Below are 18,119 nucleotides of genomic sequence, written 5' to 3'. Positions count from 1 at the left end.
GGGGCACTTTGGACAAAGAAATGGATACAAGTAATTATTGTACCAGAAGAAAGTTCAATGAGTTCAGTGAAGAGAGTCCATAACAGTGCTATGGGAAGATCATTTTGATTACACCCTCCTTGGTAGTGTTAGCGTTAAATCTATGATGCTGTAGCAGAGTGAAGCCTTGAAGAATACAAAGATCAAGAGCCAGTATGGAAGGTAGGACAAATAAGGATGCATGGAGCAAAAACATGAGGATAAAAGATAGCCAGAGGGTGAAAAGCAGTCAAACTTGGATAGAATAAAAAACATTTGACATTACTAACTTGCTCAGCACATTTATATCATTCTTCCTGAAAAGGTTAGTGCCTCGTTTCTGATATTTTCATTCTAAATAATCTTCATCCTAAGTAATACCAAATAACGCTCTCTTGTTTAGTGATTGCAGTCTATCACTGTTTAGGATTGTTTTGAACTTTGAGTTTCAGATCCTCTTTTATCTCTCCATCTGCCTGTGGCAATAGTTACTGGGGCATTTGCTGCTCTCCCTTCGAGGGCATGTACTTATTACAGGCCATGATTCTTGGTATACTGGTGATATTTCTGCAGCTCATTTGGCTTGGGGTCACCCTATTTCAGTTTGTGTAACAGCTTTCACTTAGGATGGAATGTAAATCTGACAGCAGCAGATGGGAGATCTTGGTTTAGAAAGTGATTTCCTTCCGTCTTTCCTTGTTGATTTATGGGGGAGAGTATGGAAAACAGTTCAATAAATGTTTAACAAGATCTAGCTGTGTGTAGAGCCCTGTTTAGATGCTTATTTGATATATAGTGTAGATAAGGCACTGTCTCTGTCCTCATGGAGCTTTTAGTCTTATGCCGGTATATTGTACATATACAAAGAGTAGAATTTCCAATTCATTGGATCTGTATACTTGGTATACTCCCTTCAATCATGAAGACCACAGTTCATTTATGACCTTTTCCTCCATGACTTTTTGCTTGTGTCTATCCATAAATCCTCCATAAAGAGTTCACTGGATATAGTAGAAGTGTTTTTCTCACTTTTTGTGTGCCAGTGTGACAAATGAGCCCTTCATTGCTCCTTGTACTTATCGCCTGTTTGGTCTACCTCTTTTCCTAATTATCTGACTTATTATTATTAGCATCACTTATATTGCTTATAGCACAAAGTTTCATTGGTAATGTTCAGCAGCCTTTTTACATTTCTCTCCAATTCCTTAACAATGGCCTGAAATTCCAAATCTTGGACCACTGAAATAATCTAGAAGTCTAATATAAAACTACAACATCACCAGAGGAAATTTATTGTTTAAAGAATCAGCATTTGTTTCAAGGAGAAATTTGGAATCATCCAATTTGCTATATAATTCCAAATATAATTTAGTCTGCCTTCTTCCCCTATTCAGTTTTGGTTTCAGTTCATAATTAATCTTTTCTCTTCATTGAAGACATATGTAAGAGAAACACCAGATCAATGGCCTGACTTTCCAGTTTCATGCTATGATGTGGATAATTGACAATCCTTTTCCATTTTCTTTGGGAGGGAGAAATAGAGATAGTAAGAGCCAAATTGTTGAAGCATGGGATCCCATTTATGAAGTTTTTCAATTATCCTGAGATTTGATGCAATTAGTAAAATGTCATCAGTAAGCAGGATCAATTGGATTTCATCATTTATAGGGGATCTGTTTTCTATAGATTGTAAGCTGTATATTTTCCACTATAGATACTAACATCTCTCTCATGTTATTCACTGGTTAGTAATCATAATGTAAGAGTTGTTGATTAGATAGCTATATTTTCCAAAGATGCATGATAAATGCGTACATTTATACACAAATGAAATCTATATAAAATCTGTCTAGGAAATCTGACCAGGAGATAATTCTGACTAGTAGAGATACAAGGAAGTCATAGTAAACATTATGGTCATAATGAGATACTATAAAAAGTGCTGAGCACAGTGCCTGGTACAGAGTAGGGACTAACTACATATTTATTTTCTTCTCTTTCTTTCCATTGTGGAGGTGGTGACCGAATGGACTTTAAAGATAGATAGAAATTCCCCAGTGATAATAGGGCAGTCTGATATGAGAATTGGTTAAGCTAAATAATAGAAACAGAAAAGAAAAGGAAATGAATACACAGGTAGTGATAAATAGTATTGGTTAGTAGGCAAAAGAGAAAGTAGAGGTGAACACTTTCTAAATCTTGAAAGCTGTGTAGACTGTCATAAATAATAAAGATTCTTATATACTGACTTTAGGGATTTCATTTTTGTTGATAATAAAAAACCACTGGAAGAGCTGAAGTAGAATGGTAACATGTCACTCTGGAATGTAAAAAAATAGTTTGAAGACAACAAACAAAATTTAGAAGGGAACTCTGGATAATAGTAAACATTTTTTAAACACCTGCTATGTGCCAAAACTATGCTAAGTGTTCAAGGTAGAGTAAAGAAATCCTGCAAGTGAATAGGAACTGATCAGGTAGTTTAAGGAGAGGTAGGCTTTCTCCTTAAATGGAGAATCTCTAAGATTCATCCAGGACTCTGCAATGAGAGCAAGAGATGGGCTCTGTAGACAGGACGTATTGAAGATGTATGACTTTCTGACTTGATGCAATCTTGAAGAAAGATCTAAATTGCTTCTTGAATCAGTTTATAAGGTATAAAATTCATTTGATCTTTTACTTCCTTTTCTTTCCCTCTCCTTGACATTCTCATTGGTAGTTTTGTATATTATGACAAACTGGTGGACTGCAGAAAGAAAGAGGAAGAGTGGAAAAAACATAAAAAATCCTTCCAATGGGTGGGTGTTCAACCTCTAAGTCACTTAAGTGTTTTTAATTATACATTAAATATATTGCATTTTAGCTACCATTTCCTAATTTCAATATAGACAAGTGATATGTCATAAATATGGTAATTGTGAACTTCCCATGGAATACAAACACAGAATTAGGCAAATTCTACTCACTTTTTCAAAATGTATTTTAATTTTTTAAAGTCAACCTTAAGTTAATGAGCTCATTCATAGATTCATAAATGAAATATATGCAGTTTCCAAAATTGATTCTAAATTTGAAAATCTATTATTTAGGGTTAAAGTTAAAAATTCTTTCTATCTTTAAAACTTCACTTTCAGTAACTTAGTATGTAACTTATGAAATGAGATGCCAATGAGTTTTCGAAGCTTATGATACTGAATTACTGTCTAAATCTTTAAACACATTATTGTATTTAGATGTATTGGTTCTTAAAGAAAGGCATCAGGGTAGCCAAGTGGCGCAGTGGATAGAACACCAGTCCTGAAGTCAGGAGGACCTGAGTTCAAATTTGGTCTCAGACACTTAACACTTCCTGGCTGTGTGACCCTGGGCAAGTCACTTAACCCCAATTGCCTCAAAAAAAAAAAGAAAAAAGAAAAAAAAAGAGGCATCATTCCCATCCATGAAGATAGGATCACATCTAGGTCTATATACCTGGGGTCCAAGTATTGTCCTTGAAACATATTGATGGAGTGAACAAAACAGTTATTTTATTTCTCAGTGAACTGCAACTACAATTTCCAGATGAATTTCTGAGGGTCAGTGCTGGCAATGACCATTCTAGGAGTTTTCCATGTACAAAAATTCACAATTCCAGACTTAAAAAACAACAGCAACAAAATCCAACAAAGGATAATAAATGAGAGTATCTTGATAGAGAGTCTTAACCTAGGCTCTTTCAATTTAAAAAAATGTGATCACTGTATTTAGACAATAAATATATAACTTGAATGATAAAAAATAAAGAAATATTGATTTTCTTTGAAATTCTATGTATTTAAAAATATTTTTTGCACAGTGGATAGAGCCTTGAAGTCAGGAAGACCTGAGTTCAAATCTGATCTCATGCACTTAACACTCCCTAGCTATATGACCCTGGGCAAGTCTTTTAACCCCAACTACCTCAGCAAATATCCAAGAGGTATCCATGACATAGAAAGAACACATTCCTTATAAGTTCATGTAAAATAATAAATAGATGTTTCTGTGATGATGGCAATTATTAATTGAAGATATGGTAGTTCAAAGAATTTTTATCCGTGTAGGATCTGGGAGCAATTTCCTTAAAAATAGTTCTCGTTATACTTTGATTTCTTTTGCTAAAGAGTTACAAAGCAATAACGATTTATCGTGGAATCTGTTAAAAGAAATACAAACAAAATTATCACTTAAGAATTTGTAGAGCAAAAATCTGTTAGTAATGATGACATACCAATGCCTTCAAAACGGAAGGAAAACAATAAACTGAAGGCAAATTCTTTGCAGTGAATTGTTCTGATCAAATTGTGATAGCTAAGATACGATAGGGCCTGATTTCACTAGATAGGAATGAAAGCCATTCCCCAATAGCTAATCATCAAAAGACTCTAAATACTTTTCAAAAGAAGAAATTCAGACTATCAAGTCATATGATGACATGCCAGTTTAAAAACAAAACAAAACAAAGCACAAAACTCTGAGCTTCTACCTCAGACTTATCAGATAAAGATGACAGAAAAATAAAGTAACAAATCTTGGAAGAGTTGTGGGAAGTTAAATACAGTTACAATATTGGTAGAACTTCGAAATAGTTAAACTATTCTGTAAAACAATTTGGCACTATGCCTAGAAATAAGAAATACTCTGACTCAGTCTGCATCGCTACTTCTCCTATAGCCTAATGAGATCAACAAAAGAGGAAAAATATCCTTACACACCAAAAATTTTTATGGCAGCCCATTTTCTTTTTGCAAAATGGCTGAGCAAATTATGGTGTAGCTATAAAATGGGATATTATGGTGTATTAAGAAATTATAAAAGGAGATGATTTCATAGAAACCTGAAAAAACATGTCAACTGATTAAAAATATGAGATGAACCAGGAGAACAATCTATATACAATACATTATTGTACAGGAAAAGGACTTGAAAAGATTTAAGAATGCTTATCTTTGTAATTATTCACCATATCTTTAGAGAACTGAGAAAGAAGCATATTTCCCATTTCCTGACTGAGGGATGATAGATTCAAGGTTCAAAATTAGACATATATTTTGGGGCATGGCAAATGTGTGGATTTGTTTTTCTTAATTATACTCACTTGTTACAAGAATTTTATTTTTTGCTTTTCTTTATTTAAAATTGGGGGGATGTCTTAGGTAAAGGGAGATTAATACTAAAGTTACCAAAAATTTAGGAGAAAAGAAAGATGGGAGATTATTGAAGCATATAAAATGCATAGAAAATATCAAAAGAACATTCAACAGAAAACACAGGCAATTTGAACAGTTTTGAATGTAACATCTTGAGTTCTTATATTCTTAAAAAAAGGAAACTGTATATAATTGAGATTTATATTCTTAATATAATTCTTTCTTCTGTTCTACTAAACTATTTTGCCAAAGTATATGCTAATAGATAATTTAAATTAAAAAATAGAAATAATGAGTAATACGCAGTATTCTATAATAGAACTAGTATATTATCTTTGAATTATGGTCCAAGAATACTTGTCAGACTTTGGTTCTTTCCAAAATATCAAATAAAATATGTTTTAGTTGATTCTCCTGTACTACCTACTCAATGTTTCCAATTTTGACCTCTGCAGTCAGAACCAAACCAATTTATTTCTCATGTGAGAGTGCCTCAAATACTTGAATAACACAATCAGATTCTCAAAAAAGTCTTCTCGGGACCCAACCTGCTCAATTCCTTAAACCGTCAATTTTTCATCATTTTTGAGACTTCCAAAGAGTGATTCCTAATTTCCTAAGTTGTTTCCCAATTTCTTAATTTATGGTATTTGTAGCTTTTATAATAACAAAAAATCTGACTGATAAGAGCTGCATTCCATTTTAAACTTCCTGTTATCTTGTTTCATTTTCATTTAGAGACCAGAACTGGATTTAATTCATTGGCTCTATTAATGAGTGCAGATGTTTTCATGTCCTTTAAACATTTATTTATTTATTTATTTATTTTTTGCTACATATAAATAGAACACAATCTGCCTATTTGAAAATAAGCAAATGCAAATAAATCAATATAGATCTCGGGTGTACAGTTGATATTTTAAAGGAATTTATACTTTGTAAACTTGAATTAAATCTTCTGTACTTCTTGGGAAGTTAATACATTTGTGTGAAAGCAGAGCAAATGTTAATAAAAGCCATTCTTCCCCCGTGGTGTCTTTGCCTTTTGCTTTCTGATCCATGTTGTTTTTGTGTGTGTGCTGTCCATTGTGATTGACTTTGAATGGGGCCAGATGCATCTTCACAGCTGGTTTACAAACCTAGGGTTTTTTTTTTCCCTTTCCAAATTGTTCTTGAGCATCATTTTATAAAAATAGAAATCAGTGCTGAAGGTAGCTAAGTCACATCTGGGATGTAGAAAGTAAATTCAAAATGAGAAGGTGGGGAAAAGGCAGCTTGAGTATCTGGAGAGACAAATATGTTTTACATCAAATTCTCCTGTGAAAAATGTCATGAGAAGTGAGAATTGTTCAGGTTGTAGCAGCTGTTTGGGTGCAGTGATTCTCTCTTCTGTCACGCTTAGAACTTAAAAGCCACAATTTTCTTTCTAATTCACTACTCAATCATTCCATGACCCCTATCTCAAGCTCAATTTAAGCTTTGTCCTCAGCATGCAGAGTTACTGTATGGTTTATAAAGAAATGCTTTGATTAAGGGAAAGAAAGAATGAGAGCAGATTCAAAGACTGTAGCCTTATTTTAGTATCATTTAGAATCTTTATACAATGTCTCTTGTAAAGCTGGTTAGAAATAAGATAGTTTTCCTTTCACTTCCTAAAGTTTGATGATCAGTTCCTTCCATAAGAATACGAACAGACATGAACCACAACTTATGTTAAGTTACATCTCTTTTGTTTGGGAGGAAAAGACATATTTAAGTTTTGGAGAGTCTTGTGTGATAGTGCAATTATGCAAAGGGTTGGAATACAAACAAAACATGATATACCTCAAATATACATGTATATACATATACATATAAATATATGTATATGTATATATATATAAATAAATATATATATAGATACACATATATACATATATATAAATATATACATATATATATATACACACACACACACACACACACACACACACACACACACACACAAAACAGCATAGTAGAATGTAATCTAAAAGTGATAACCCATGACCTTAAGGGGAACCAAAGAAGAATGTCTCTTGCAGAAGGTGAAATTTGAGTAAGTTCTAAAATGTGACACTCAGAACTCAGTTTAACCAACATTTGTTAAACACCCATATGAAAGGGACCCTATTAGGTGCTATGAATAATGGACAGAAATTAAATCATAGCAGCCTTTAAGAAGCTTACATTCTATTGAACAATGTGATGCTACTAATAGCTACCATTTATATACTGCTCTGAAGTTTATAAGGCACTTTATATAAACAAATATATACATATATTTATATATGTATATTCATATACAAATCAAATATATATATAGAATATATGCAAAATAAATGTCATTTAGGGAGGGTCCAAAAGTTGGAATCTGGAAAAGATTGTAGAATACAGTACCTGAGTCAAGTCATGTTGGCACAAGGTGTTTTATGTGGCAGAGGAAAGGAGAAGGTGCAATTCAGACAAGGGGGACAGTAAAAACCTATTTATAGAAAAGGGCATAGAATGTCTGAATGGCAAATAGTAAGAAGAACAGTTTAGTCAAGCTGTAGAATTCAGGAATATGAGGGACATATAATGTTTAAAAAGATGGTTAAAGTCTTTAAATGTTAAACAGATGATTTTTTTTCCCCAAGATAATGGGAAACTATTGGGATTTATTGAGTTAAGATATTGATATAATCAGATCTACATGTTAAGAAATCTCTTGAGTAGCTGTATTTAGGATGGGTTGTAGAGGTAAGGTCTTGAGGCAGGGAGACTAACTATTTTGATATCCCAGGAAAATACTGAAAAACAATTGTGGTGGCCATGTGACTAAAGAGAAAAGATCAGGAGCAAGCCATAGTATAGAGGTAGAAAGTACACTTTGAGAAATGCATTGATATATGTGATGAAGGAGTATGAGGAATCAAGGATTTTTGCTTAGGTTGTAAACCTACAGAAGTAGAAGGATGAAGATCCTCTTGACAGAAATAGGTCAATTCAGAAAGAGGACATATTTATGCTATAAAGTTAACAGGTTCAGTTTGAGATATGTTGAATTTGAAATATCTGTTGGGTCATCCAATTGTGAATGTCTAAATAGGCAATTGGTGATATGGGACTCTAGGCCACAAATTAGACTGAAGCTGGATAGATTGTTCTGGGAAGTATTTCTTTACAGATAATAATTCAACACATGGAAGCCAATGTATTCACCATATTGAAAGTAGAGAAAAGGACCTAGGACAGAACTGTCAAAAGCTGAGAGGAACTCATGATGCAAAGAGCTCCAGATGTAGGGCTGAAAGATATCATTTCAAATCCTGGCTCTGCTACCTAGCACCTGTGTTATCTGGGGCAAGTAACAAGCTGTATATCAATTATATCATTTTATAAAATTATAAAGATTGGACCATCTTAATAGTATGAAACTCAGATATAATCAGATCCCTGTGGTTTATATATTGATTTTAAAAAAGCACAAATTAACATTATGTTGTATATTTGTTTCCTCAGTCTCTCCAAATTTATTTTAATCTAGTTTGAGTCTTGGACATGTGGCTTACAATGGTGAATTTGACATTTCTAGACTAGCTGGAACTTGCAGTTCCCTTCCAGATCCATGACTGATGGGTTTAAGATCTTTGATTCTATGGGAGAAATTGTGACTTTTCCAACATCAAGCATACTTGGTTGTCTGTGTTTGGTTGCCTGAGATTGAGAGAATATACATCTTCTGAATCTTGTTGAGTGCTCTTTGCAATAGACCACATGGAGACCTGTTTTCTTGTTTGGAGTAATCTTTCTAAAAATCTTATAACGTTTCTCTTCTTTGCTGGTCTGTTATTTAGCCAAATAAGTTTTCTATGCAATGCAATAAAAACAATACCATACACAGAAGCTATATATTTATCCAGCCTTTGTGAAAAGCAATTTGGAATTATGGACAAAATATCACTCAGTAAATTGTGTATATTTTTTGACCCAACCATGCTACTGCTGGGCTTTGATTCTGAAGAAATAAAAAAGGAAAGAAATAAGATACATACAATATTAACTTTTTATAATAGTAAAGAACTGAAAAATAAGAAGTCTGTGTATTAATTTGGAAATAGCTGAGAAATGTGTAATGAATGAATTGATGGGATATTATGGCATGAGGAAATGATGAGACAGTTTTACAGAAATGAGCAATATTTGCAAAAACTTGTACAGAGTTAAGTGAGCAGAACAAGAACTATTCATACAATAATAACAACATGGTAAAGAAAAGGAAGCTCAAAATATTAAGAATTTTATACAATATAATGACCAACCAAGATTCCAAAGGAGTGATTCCAGGGTCATTTTTGACCAGTGACATGCCATGGGACCTTTCTAAGAAACCTTTATGATCCTCAGTTTCTTCAAGGATTAAAATATAAGTGTGCTACCCACCTCCTAAAAGGGAAAGGGTGGTCTTAGGGGACAAAATGATACATGCATTTTAGAGTGGGAACAATGTATGGATTTGTTTTTACTTGACTATGCTTATTTCTATTATACATTTTCTTAATGGAAGAGGGAGATTAGGGATAAAGTAACCTCTAGAAAAAGAAAAAGAGCTGACAAAGCAAAAAAAAAGAGTGTCGTGGTATTTAAAAATTCGTGGCACAGAACAGAAGAAAGACTAGAAAGAATTATAGAGAAGGAGGACAGCTTTGAAAGTTACATGTAGAATTTATGATGTATTTTTAAAGAAAAGCACAGAATACATAATGTTTGCCACTTAATGTACAGTCCTTTTTCTATTCTACTATGAGTATAGAATTCTCATTTAATTAGGTATTTATGAAGTTTACAATTTTAAAAATCATTGAAAAACAATAGAAAAGGAAATTATTTGAAAATGAAAGCTACTAAAATGTTTGTCTTAAGGAACAATATTCTTCCAATTCCCAATATTGTCTTCCCAAATCTCCCTCCTAAAATTGATTGTTAAAAAATAATGCTTTTGTATTTCTTTTTTCTGATTATAAAACTCTATGTACTAGTTTCTAGCAGTTGTGGGAGTCCAGCAGTGCCTTTATATTTTCAGTAATCCATGGATGTGTTATTGAAATATATAATTTCATGTAGCCCTTGAAAAGATTTTATTTTTAGCATTGTTGGATTCCCCCCCCTCGTTTGGGAGAAAATAAAACACTATCTCTTGCAAATCACCCCAGTTTCCATGGTCTGATTTCTGCAGTATGACTCAATTGTAACTCTACCACAGAATCTTCTTTGTAAACTGGAGATTCAAGCTAATAAGACTTAAGTCATAGAACAGCATCACAGATTTTAGTTGGACAGAGCCTTTGGAAGTCATTGAGTTCAAACCCATTTTATGTAGATAACTATGATTCAGAGATGACGTCCATATAAAAAGATGACTCAGAAGATCCAAGTTCTGCTCCTAGTTCTAGGGCAGATGGGGGCACAGTACATAGAGCACTGGGCTTAGAATCAGGAAGATTCATCTTCTTGAATTAAAATCCAGCCTCAGATACTTCCTAGCTATGTGACTCTGGGCAAGGCAGTTAACTCTGCTTGCCTCAGTTTCCTCAGCTGTAAAATGAGATGGAGAAGGAAATGGCAAAACATTTCAGTATCTTTGCTGAGAAAACCCCAATTGGGCTCATGAAGAGTTGGACAGGATTGAACAAACTAGTTCTATCAGTGACACGCTATGTGATTTTTTCTAAGAAGTCACTTAGCTTTTCTAAGCCTCAGTTTCTTCAATGATTAAAAATAAGAATAATAACCCCTTCTCTGTTTGTAATGTATCCAAAATCACACGGTGAAGAAGGATTCAAACTTTTTTCTGTCTACCACTGTCTATTACTCTATGTACTCTCTCACCTAGCTGCCTTAGTGTTGTGAAAGCAACAGGATGCAGCTCTTGTTTTATTTGAGGATACTAAATTCTTAGATATTTTAGGGTTGTTTTTTTTAAATCTGTAAAATACTCCTTTATTTAGATAAAGTTGAGTGATACATATGGAAACTGGAAAATAATAATTATAATAGAAATATGGTATCTGAATAGCACTTTTATAATTTTTATTGTTTTCATATCTATCATTTCGCCTGATCCTCAAAACAAACTTAAAATACAGATAATAATGGCTTGTTATTCTTATAATTTACTTTAAAAGCTTTTAAAATTTATTTTAATTTATGGAATAAAATAGGCATTTCCATAACATAGTATAATAAAAAGAACACAAGTACATAGTGTAATAAAAAGAGCGCAAGGAACAGCAAATCTATTGTGTATGTCTTGCTATGCCTTTTAACCATAAAAATAAAATTATCAGGAAAATGTATTTTCCCCCCTCTCTTCCCTCCCTTCCATCTTAGAGATGGCTGTTATTAGATACAAAGTATTTATTTCAGAAAAAGGGATTTTAAAAGGGTTAAATGACTTAGTCAAAGTCCCAAATGGCATGTTATTGGTAGAACCAGAAATAACAAGTGGTATTCTGATTCAGTATAATGCTCTTTGTATTGCTTCATCTCATTATTTTCATGACACTGTTCTCTCTTATTTCTCTTCTTAACAGTCTGACCTACTCATTGCTGGATCATCATCCACGTCCCACCCCTTAACTGTGAGTGTGCCTCAAGTATCTGCCCTAGGCCCTCTTCTCTTCTTTCTCTTTGCATTCTTTCACTTTTTGACCTCATTACCTCCCAATGGATTAATTATCATCTCTATGAAGATGATTCCCACATCCATATATCCATTTCCAGCCTTTCTTCTGAGCTTTAGTCATGTATCACCAACTTCTATTTTAAATTTGAGGTCTTATAGGCATCTGAAACCCAACAAGTGTCCCCAAACCCCCAAACACATCTGTTTGATCTTTCTCATTTTAATTTGCTAGGTTCAAAAAATGAAGTCATTCTTGATTCTTCAGTCTCCCATATTGTGGCTCACCCTCCACATCTAAGCAGCTACCAAGTCTTAACGATTCTCTGTCCATGGTACTTTTCATAGTATCTTTAGTTTTATTTATATGATGTAATAGCTGCAAAAGGGATATTTCTAAGTCACAGGTCTGATCATGGTACTCCATGTTCAGCAAATTCCAATATTTTTTTATTACTTCTAAGATCAAATACAAACTTTATGTTTGTATTTTTGTATCTCAAATCAATTACAATCAAAGACAAATACAAGGCTACCGGCAATATGCTGCCAACAATACTCCCATGTGCAATCTCAGTCAGATTAAAATGTAATTGGGACCTATTTAAAAAAGATAAATAAAAATTCAATAAATTGACATTACACATTAAAATGAGATCAATATGTGGTCCATTGGGATCCTTAGCTATCAATTAATAACCCTGATTTATATTTGAGTTTGATACTATTGCTTTACAACTTGCCTCCATCCAACCTTTATTTTTATTAATAGCATTTTTAGTTTTTCCCAATTACACATAAACAAATTTTAACATTAATTTTTAAAATATGGAGTTCCAAATTTTCTTACTCTCTTCCTTCTCCTTCCCTAAGATAATTAAGCAATTTTGATACAGGTTATTTATGAGCAATCATATAAAACACATTTCCATATTAATCATCCATACTGTACATTACTTTAAAGTTGAGCCAAGCTTCTAGCTATTCACTGACATTCCATTTTCTGGCTTTTTGCCTTTGTATAAACTGTTCCCCTGTTCTTGGAATGTAATTTCTTATTTCTGCCTCTTAAAATCCCTAGTCTACCTCAGTAAGTTTGCTTTATTTATTTTAAACTCATCAAGGTAAACTAGGTATTTTAAGATAAGGATTCCTATGGACTGCATGTTGACTTCATTTTACAATATATACTGTCTATATTTTATTTTTTTCCTTTATGTGAGTCTTTTCTTGTCTCCTTCCCCTAGCTTCCAGTAGCTTTTCCTTGTATTTATTGAGTACATATTTATTAAGATTTACATTTTCTTGCCTAATGGAATATAATCTTCTTGAAGACAGTAACTGTTTAATTTCTGTCTTCTTATCTCTAACTTCTGGAACAGAAGTAGGTTATTGATTGATTTATTAATCTGAAACATCTTTGCAAATATACTTGTTGTTTTTATATGTTGAATGAACTGCTGAGGCTTTTATCCATTAGTAACATGGTCCTTCTTGCCTTCAATATAATGATAGCCTCTCAGATGGCTTATCCTTCTTTCCATTGAGTGGTGCAACTGAATGCTCCTTCTTAGCCAGCAGTTCTAAGCTCCTTTCGGCAGTGGTTAATGGAATACTGTAGTAGGCTCAACATCATTCAATAAACAAATAATTTTGCCCTTTGAGAGGGCAAGAAATATGTACTAATTATTAATGAATTTAAAACCTAGATAAATTTGTACCTCAATACAAAATATAAATATCCATCAAAAGAAATACTATGAATTGTAAAACATTTTCAAAAATAATTTTAAAGCCAATACTATGTTCTCTATATAGTAGGTGCTTCTTAAGTGCATTGAATTTGGATTGTTTTGTGCTCACATTTTCCTAGCTGTTTCTAAGGCACAAATATATAGTTTAAATTAATTTTACAACTATCATCTCTTATTTTAATTTCTATATTAATTTCTAAGTGTATTTTTTTCACTTTACCCTTTCCAGATAGCCACCCCTTATATCAAAGAATAGGAAAAACATGTATGATAAAGTTTGCAATACTTTTCATTCTATTTCCTCACACTTGCAAAAAAGAGAAGGAATAAGGTTCATTTTCTCATCTCTTCTTCATGGACAAAATTGAACATTAACATTGCACATCCTTCTTATTTCCATTAATATTATTTTAGTCATTTCCTGATTCTTTTTTACTTCTTTCATCACTTAATTTAGTTTTTTCATGCTTCTCTTAATATTTCATATTCATTGTTTCTTACAGTACAACAGTATGCCATTGTATTCTTATTTGTTTAGTTTTTCTCCAATGGGGGATCTACTTTGTTTCTAATTTTTTCTATCAAAGAAAATGTTACTATGAAAAATTTTGATATATATGTATTTATATATATTTGCATGTATACACATATCTATATACAGTATGTTATCATTATTTGTGGATTCTGTATGCAAATTTACCTACTTCTAAAATTTGTTAATAAGCCCCAAATCAATACTTATAGCATTTTTGCTATCATTTATGACATGTGCAGAATGATGAACATTTTGGGTTATCTGCGTCATTGAGGTAGAATATTGTGATGTTCTGCCTTCTTGTTTCTGCTTTCACACTGCCAAAAAAAAAAAGTTATCCTTTTGTGGTATATTTAGTCCCATGTTTGTTTGTTTTTTTTCTACTTTTTAAATGCTGATTTAATTTTTTAAAAATGGCCCTCAAGCAGAGACAATGCTGAAGTTCTGTCTAGTGTTCCTAAGGGCAAGAAGGCTATATTGTCCCTTATGTAGCAAAGACATATGTTAGATAAGCTTTGTTCCCTCATGACTTATAGTACTATTGGCCATGAGTTCTATGTTAATGAATCAACAATTAGAACTTCCAAAAGAAAAGAGAAATCAATCAATCTGTAAGTAAGGCCTTTAGGGAAAAGTGTGAAGCTAAAAGTTATAACCAGAAACTCATAGCAACCCCACTTTCTATTTTCCTTAGAATCAATATTTCATATTCACTAATTCAGTGTTTGTGGTGCCTTTATTGAGTCTTCTGGTAATGATGAGAATTGTATCTGTAGGGAATCTTTTTTTCCTCTTTAACCTCCTGAGCCAATGTTTGTGGTAGTTTGAACTCTGGATCAAAATCTATGAATCTTTACAAAAGGATATTTTAAAGAGATACGAAAAATTATTTTACCACCCTTAGGGCATAACTCTGTGATCATCTTAGATATCAATTCATACTTCTATTTCCTATTCCATATACTATCATGTAGTACTGGGTATTGGAGAAAGTAGATGAGTTGTAAATGATTACATGAAATTGGAAAAGTATGGGTTAAGTCATAGCTGTGTCTTTAAATAATGTATTTTCTCAGCTAAAATTGAGATTTAAATTCTATAACACCGATGAAACAATATAACACTGATGAGAGAATATATGTAATATAATTAAAAATTTTACAAATATAAAATATTAATTTCATTGTTTAAGCTTCAGTGATAAACACTTAATTTGATACATATTTCCATTACAATCCCTGTTTCCCTTTGTTCTGAAGAAATGTTCCTCTTAGGCTAAATGTTTTAATGCCTGATTTAAATCCTAATATGAATTTCAAGGCAATAATGCTTTTGGAAGAGCTATTTTAATCATTTTTAGTTTTGCCAGAAATAAAATATATTTCAATTTTAATACTATTGACTTGTTAATCTTGGAGAATTCAAACACAAATGAATTTGAAAGGTTGAAAATTTCTACATGCCTAGTTTCCAATGAGGGAGACTTTCTCAAATAGGGAAGAAATACTGAGAGACTATTTGAGACTTTACAAACGTGGAAGATTCACAGAAGCTAGGATTATGAAGGGAACATAGATGTATCTTTCAACCTCTGATCCATTTAACATTCTTGGAAAGAAGCAATGCTATACATAAATCATGGACATGGACTTTAAAAGTTTAAGGATATATCTGTGATGTCAACACACATGTTTGAAAAAAAAAAGTCTTTGGGTCTTCTATATCAGAGGTTTTAAATACCTAGCCTGCAGTGTCTGAGTGCTGCTCAATCTAGATTAAAATAGAATTGGGAAATATTTAATAAAATAAATAAAAAATACAAGAGAACACAGATGGTAATTAACAAGTGTGTTTCCAAATCAGTATATGGTTTTCAGGGATCATTACGTTCAGTTAGTGGCCTCTGGTTTCTTTTTCAGTTTGACACCATTGGTCTACGTGATAACAAATAATGAATTGTTCTATTTTCTAGACTGATAGAATTTTATAGGCAGTGGTTCATACTCTATTATTTTTCAGACAAAGACTGAATCTTAGAGATGGAGTGATTTTTCTAAGATTAAAATTATACTCAATGGCATGACTGGATCCTTGGTCTAGCGTCTTCCAGTTTATTGCTCTTTCTACTCTATTAAACTGTTTCTCATTGAATGGACCAATTGTTTTTGGTAGAGTGCAGACTTGAGTTTGATAATTTCTGGGCAAATTGATTAAAACTCTGAAAAATTATTGATGAATAAATCCTAGTTGAAAGAAATAAAATGCTATTGATATCTTTTAGAAGACTATACATATATTTGAAAATTAGAGGATTTCAAAGTCTAGAAAATATACATTATTTGTATTTTCAAATTATAGAATGTTATTATTAGAAGATGTTATATAGTTTAGTATTTCTTAAACTTTTCCCACTTGCCACCTTTTTGCCTGAGAAATTTTATGTGACCCTAGATATATAGCTATGTATAATAGGTATACAAATATATAGGTATGTATAATAGGTTCAAATCAAGCATTTTCAGATAATAAAATACAATTTTGCAAACCCCACATTCAGTTGTCATCCCATATGAGGTTGTGACCCACAGTTTTAAGAAGCTGGTATGAAGTTCCCTTTCTACCTAAAGCTTAAGAAAATTTACATTTGCAAAAGTGATTTGTGTTATTTGGGAAAACTACAGAGCTATGTAATTTAGAATAGTAAAAGGAAAAAAAATGTGAGAGTATATTAATAGCATGATTTCTTTTCCTGGGGATTATATTTATTAGGAAATTTTGGGTCACATTCATGTAAGTATCTCTCCAGAATGTGGTATGATATTCAATTAGATGTGTTAACTTAATTGGCACAGCTTAGTCAAGAATAGATCTAAAGGTAAATTACTTTTGAGCATGCATTCATTAAGAATAGGAAAATGAGGATGGGGAGTGATGGGAGGGTAATGGAAAGTGAACTAGCTATGGAGTCAGAGTCCAGGTTCCAATCTCAAATCTGACTCAATCTTTGTGATGCTGGGCAAGCAACTTAACTTGCCCTCAGAAACTTGTACAATAACAAGGAACTTGTCCTCAGTTTCCTTGGCAGGCAGATGAAATAGATGGGACCTTTTAGCTCTGGAACTAGGATCCTTTGTATCCTGGAGTTTTTGGAACTAGACCAGAGGACAGTCTTGATTAGAATCTTGCCCTGAGGTCAAACACATTTTCATCATTTACAGGTTAGATTATTGCCAGGATAATCTCACAAATTGAAAGGAAGGATTATTGAATCAGAATAACAGAAAGAAAACAAAACAAAACCAAGTAACTGGAGGATGTCTTGGAAGGAAGGAATCCCCTATGGACTAAGGAAGATAATCAGTTGCTCCTTTGTCCTCCTGATTTCTATGATTCATGGGTCTTATCTCTTTATGTTTTTACCAAACAGGCAACAGTGATGGACTGTAGCAAGGTCAATGTTTGTGATTCTTTAATGCTTATTTACATTTTCCTAGTGAATAATGCATATCTAGTGAATAAGAAAGAGGAAGACTTACTAAACTTTTCTTGAAATGCTATAATATGTACAGGTAATTTTAAAGCTTTTTATGCCATTTTAAAACTATTCCATTTTATAATATAGTTCTTTGCAGAGTCACTCTGCATATGAAAAAGAAACCCATGGTATGTGACCATAACTTTTACCACAGTGAGGCTTCACTAAGCCTATTTGCTTTGCATATATTCCCCAATAGGGTGTCCAAGTGAACCAAGATAGTTTGGCTCCATAAGCTATAAAGCATTGGTAATTGGTATGCTATAGTTCAAATTTAGAGGCCCACACTTTGGACTAATTTCTGCTCTTTGAAGTCCAAGTATCTTTCAATACTGCATCTTAATATTATTACTTGCAAATTTTGATAGGCTAAAGTCAATTCTGCCTTTATTTGTTGGTAACAAAAATTGTTTATTTGTTATTAATA

The 18,119-nt window shown here is 32.6% G+C and overlaps 1 protein-coding gene across 5 annotated transcripts in view; it reads left to right on the top strand.

The window, feature by feature from the left end:
• The window catches only part of PPARGC1A (PPARG coactivator 1 alpha), a 755,048-nt gene that overhangs the window by 415,429 nt on the left and 321,500 nt on the right, over positions 1-18,119 (top strand). For 4 of the 5 annotated variants that reach the window (XM_074275734.1, XM_074275730.1, XM_074275732.1 and 1 more), the window contains one exon: positions 11,780-11,827. The exons of the other annotated variant lie outside the window; for it this stretch is intronic. In XM_074275734.1, the coding sequence (XP_074131835.1) occupies positions 11,780-11,827 (48 nt within the window). The remainder of the gene's footprint in view (positions 1-11,779; positions 11,828-18,119) is intronic. 5 annotated transcript variants of the gene reach the window in all.

Source organism: Sminthopsis crassicaudata, chromosome 6 (genome assembly GCF_048593235.1).
Source record: "Sminthopsis crassicaudata isolate SCR6 chromosome 6, ASM4859323v1, whole genome shotgun sequence".
NCBI classification, from domain to species: domain Eukaryota; kingdom Metazoa; phylum Chordata; class Mammalia; order Dasyuromorphia; family Dasyuridae; genus Sminthopsis; species Sminthopsis crassicaudata.
Note: the sequence above shows the minus strand (reverse complement) of the source record. Positions and strands in the feature narration are given on the sequence as shown.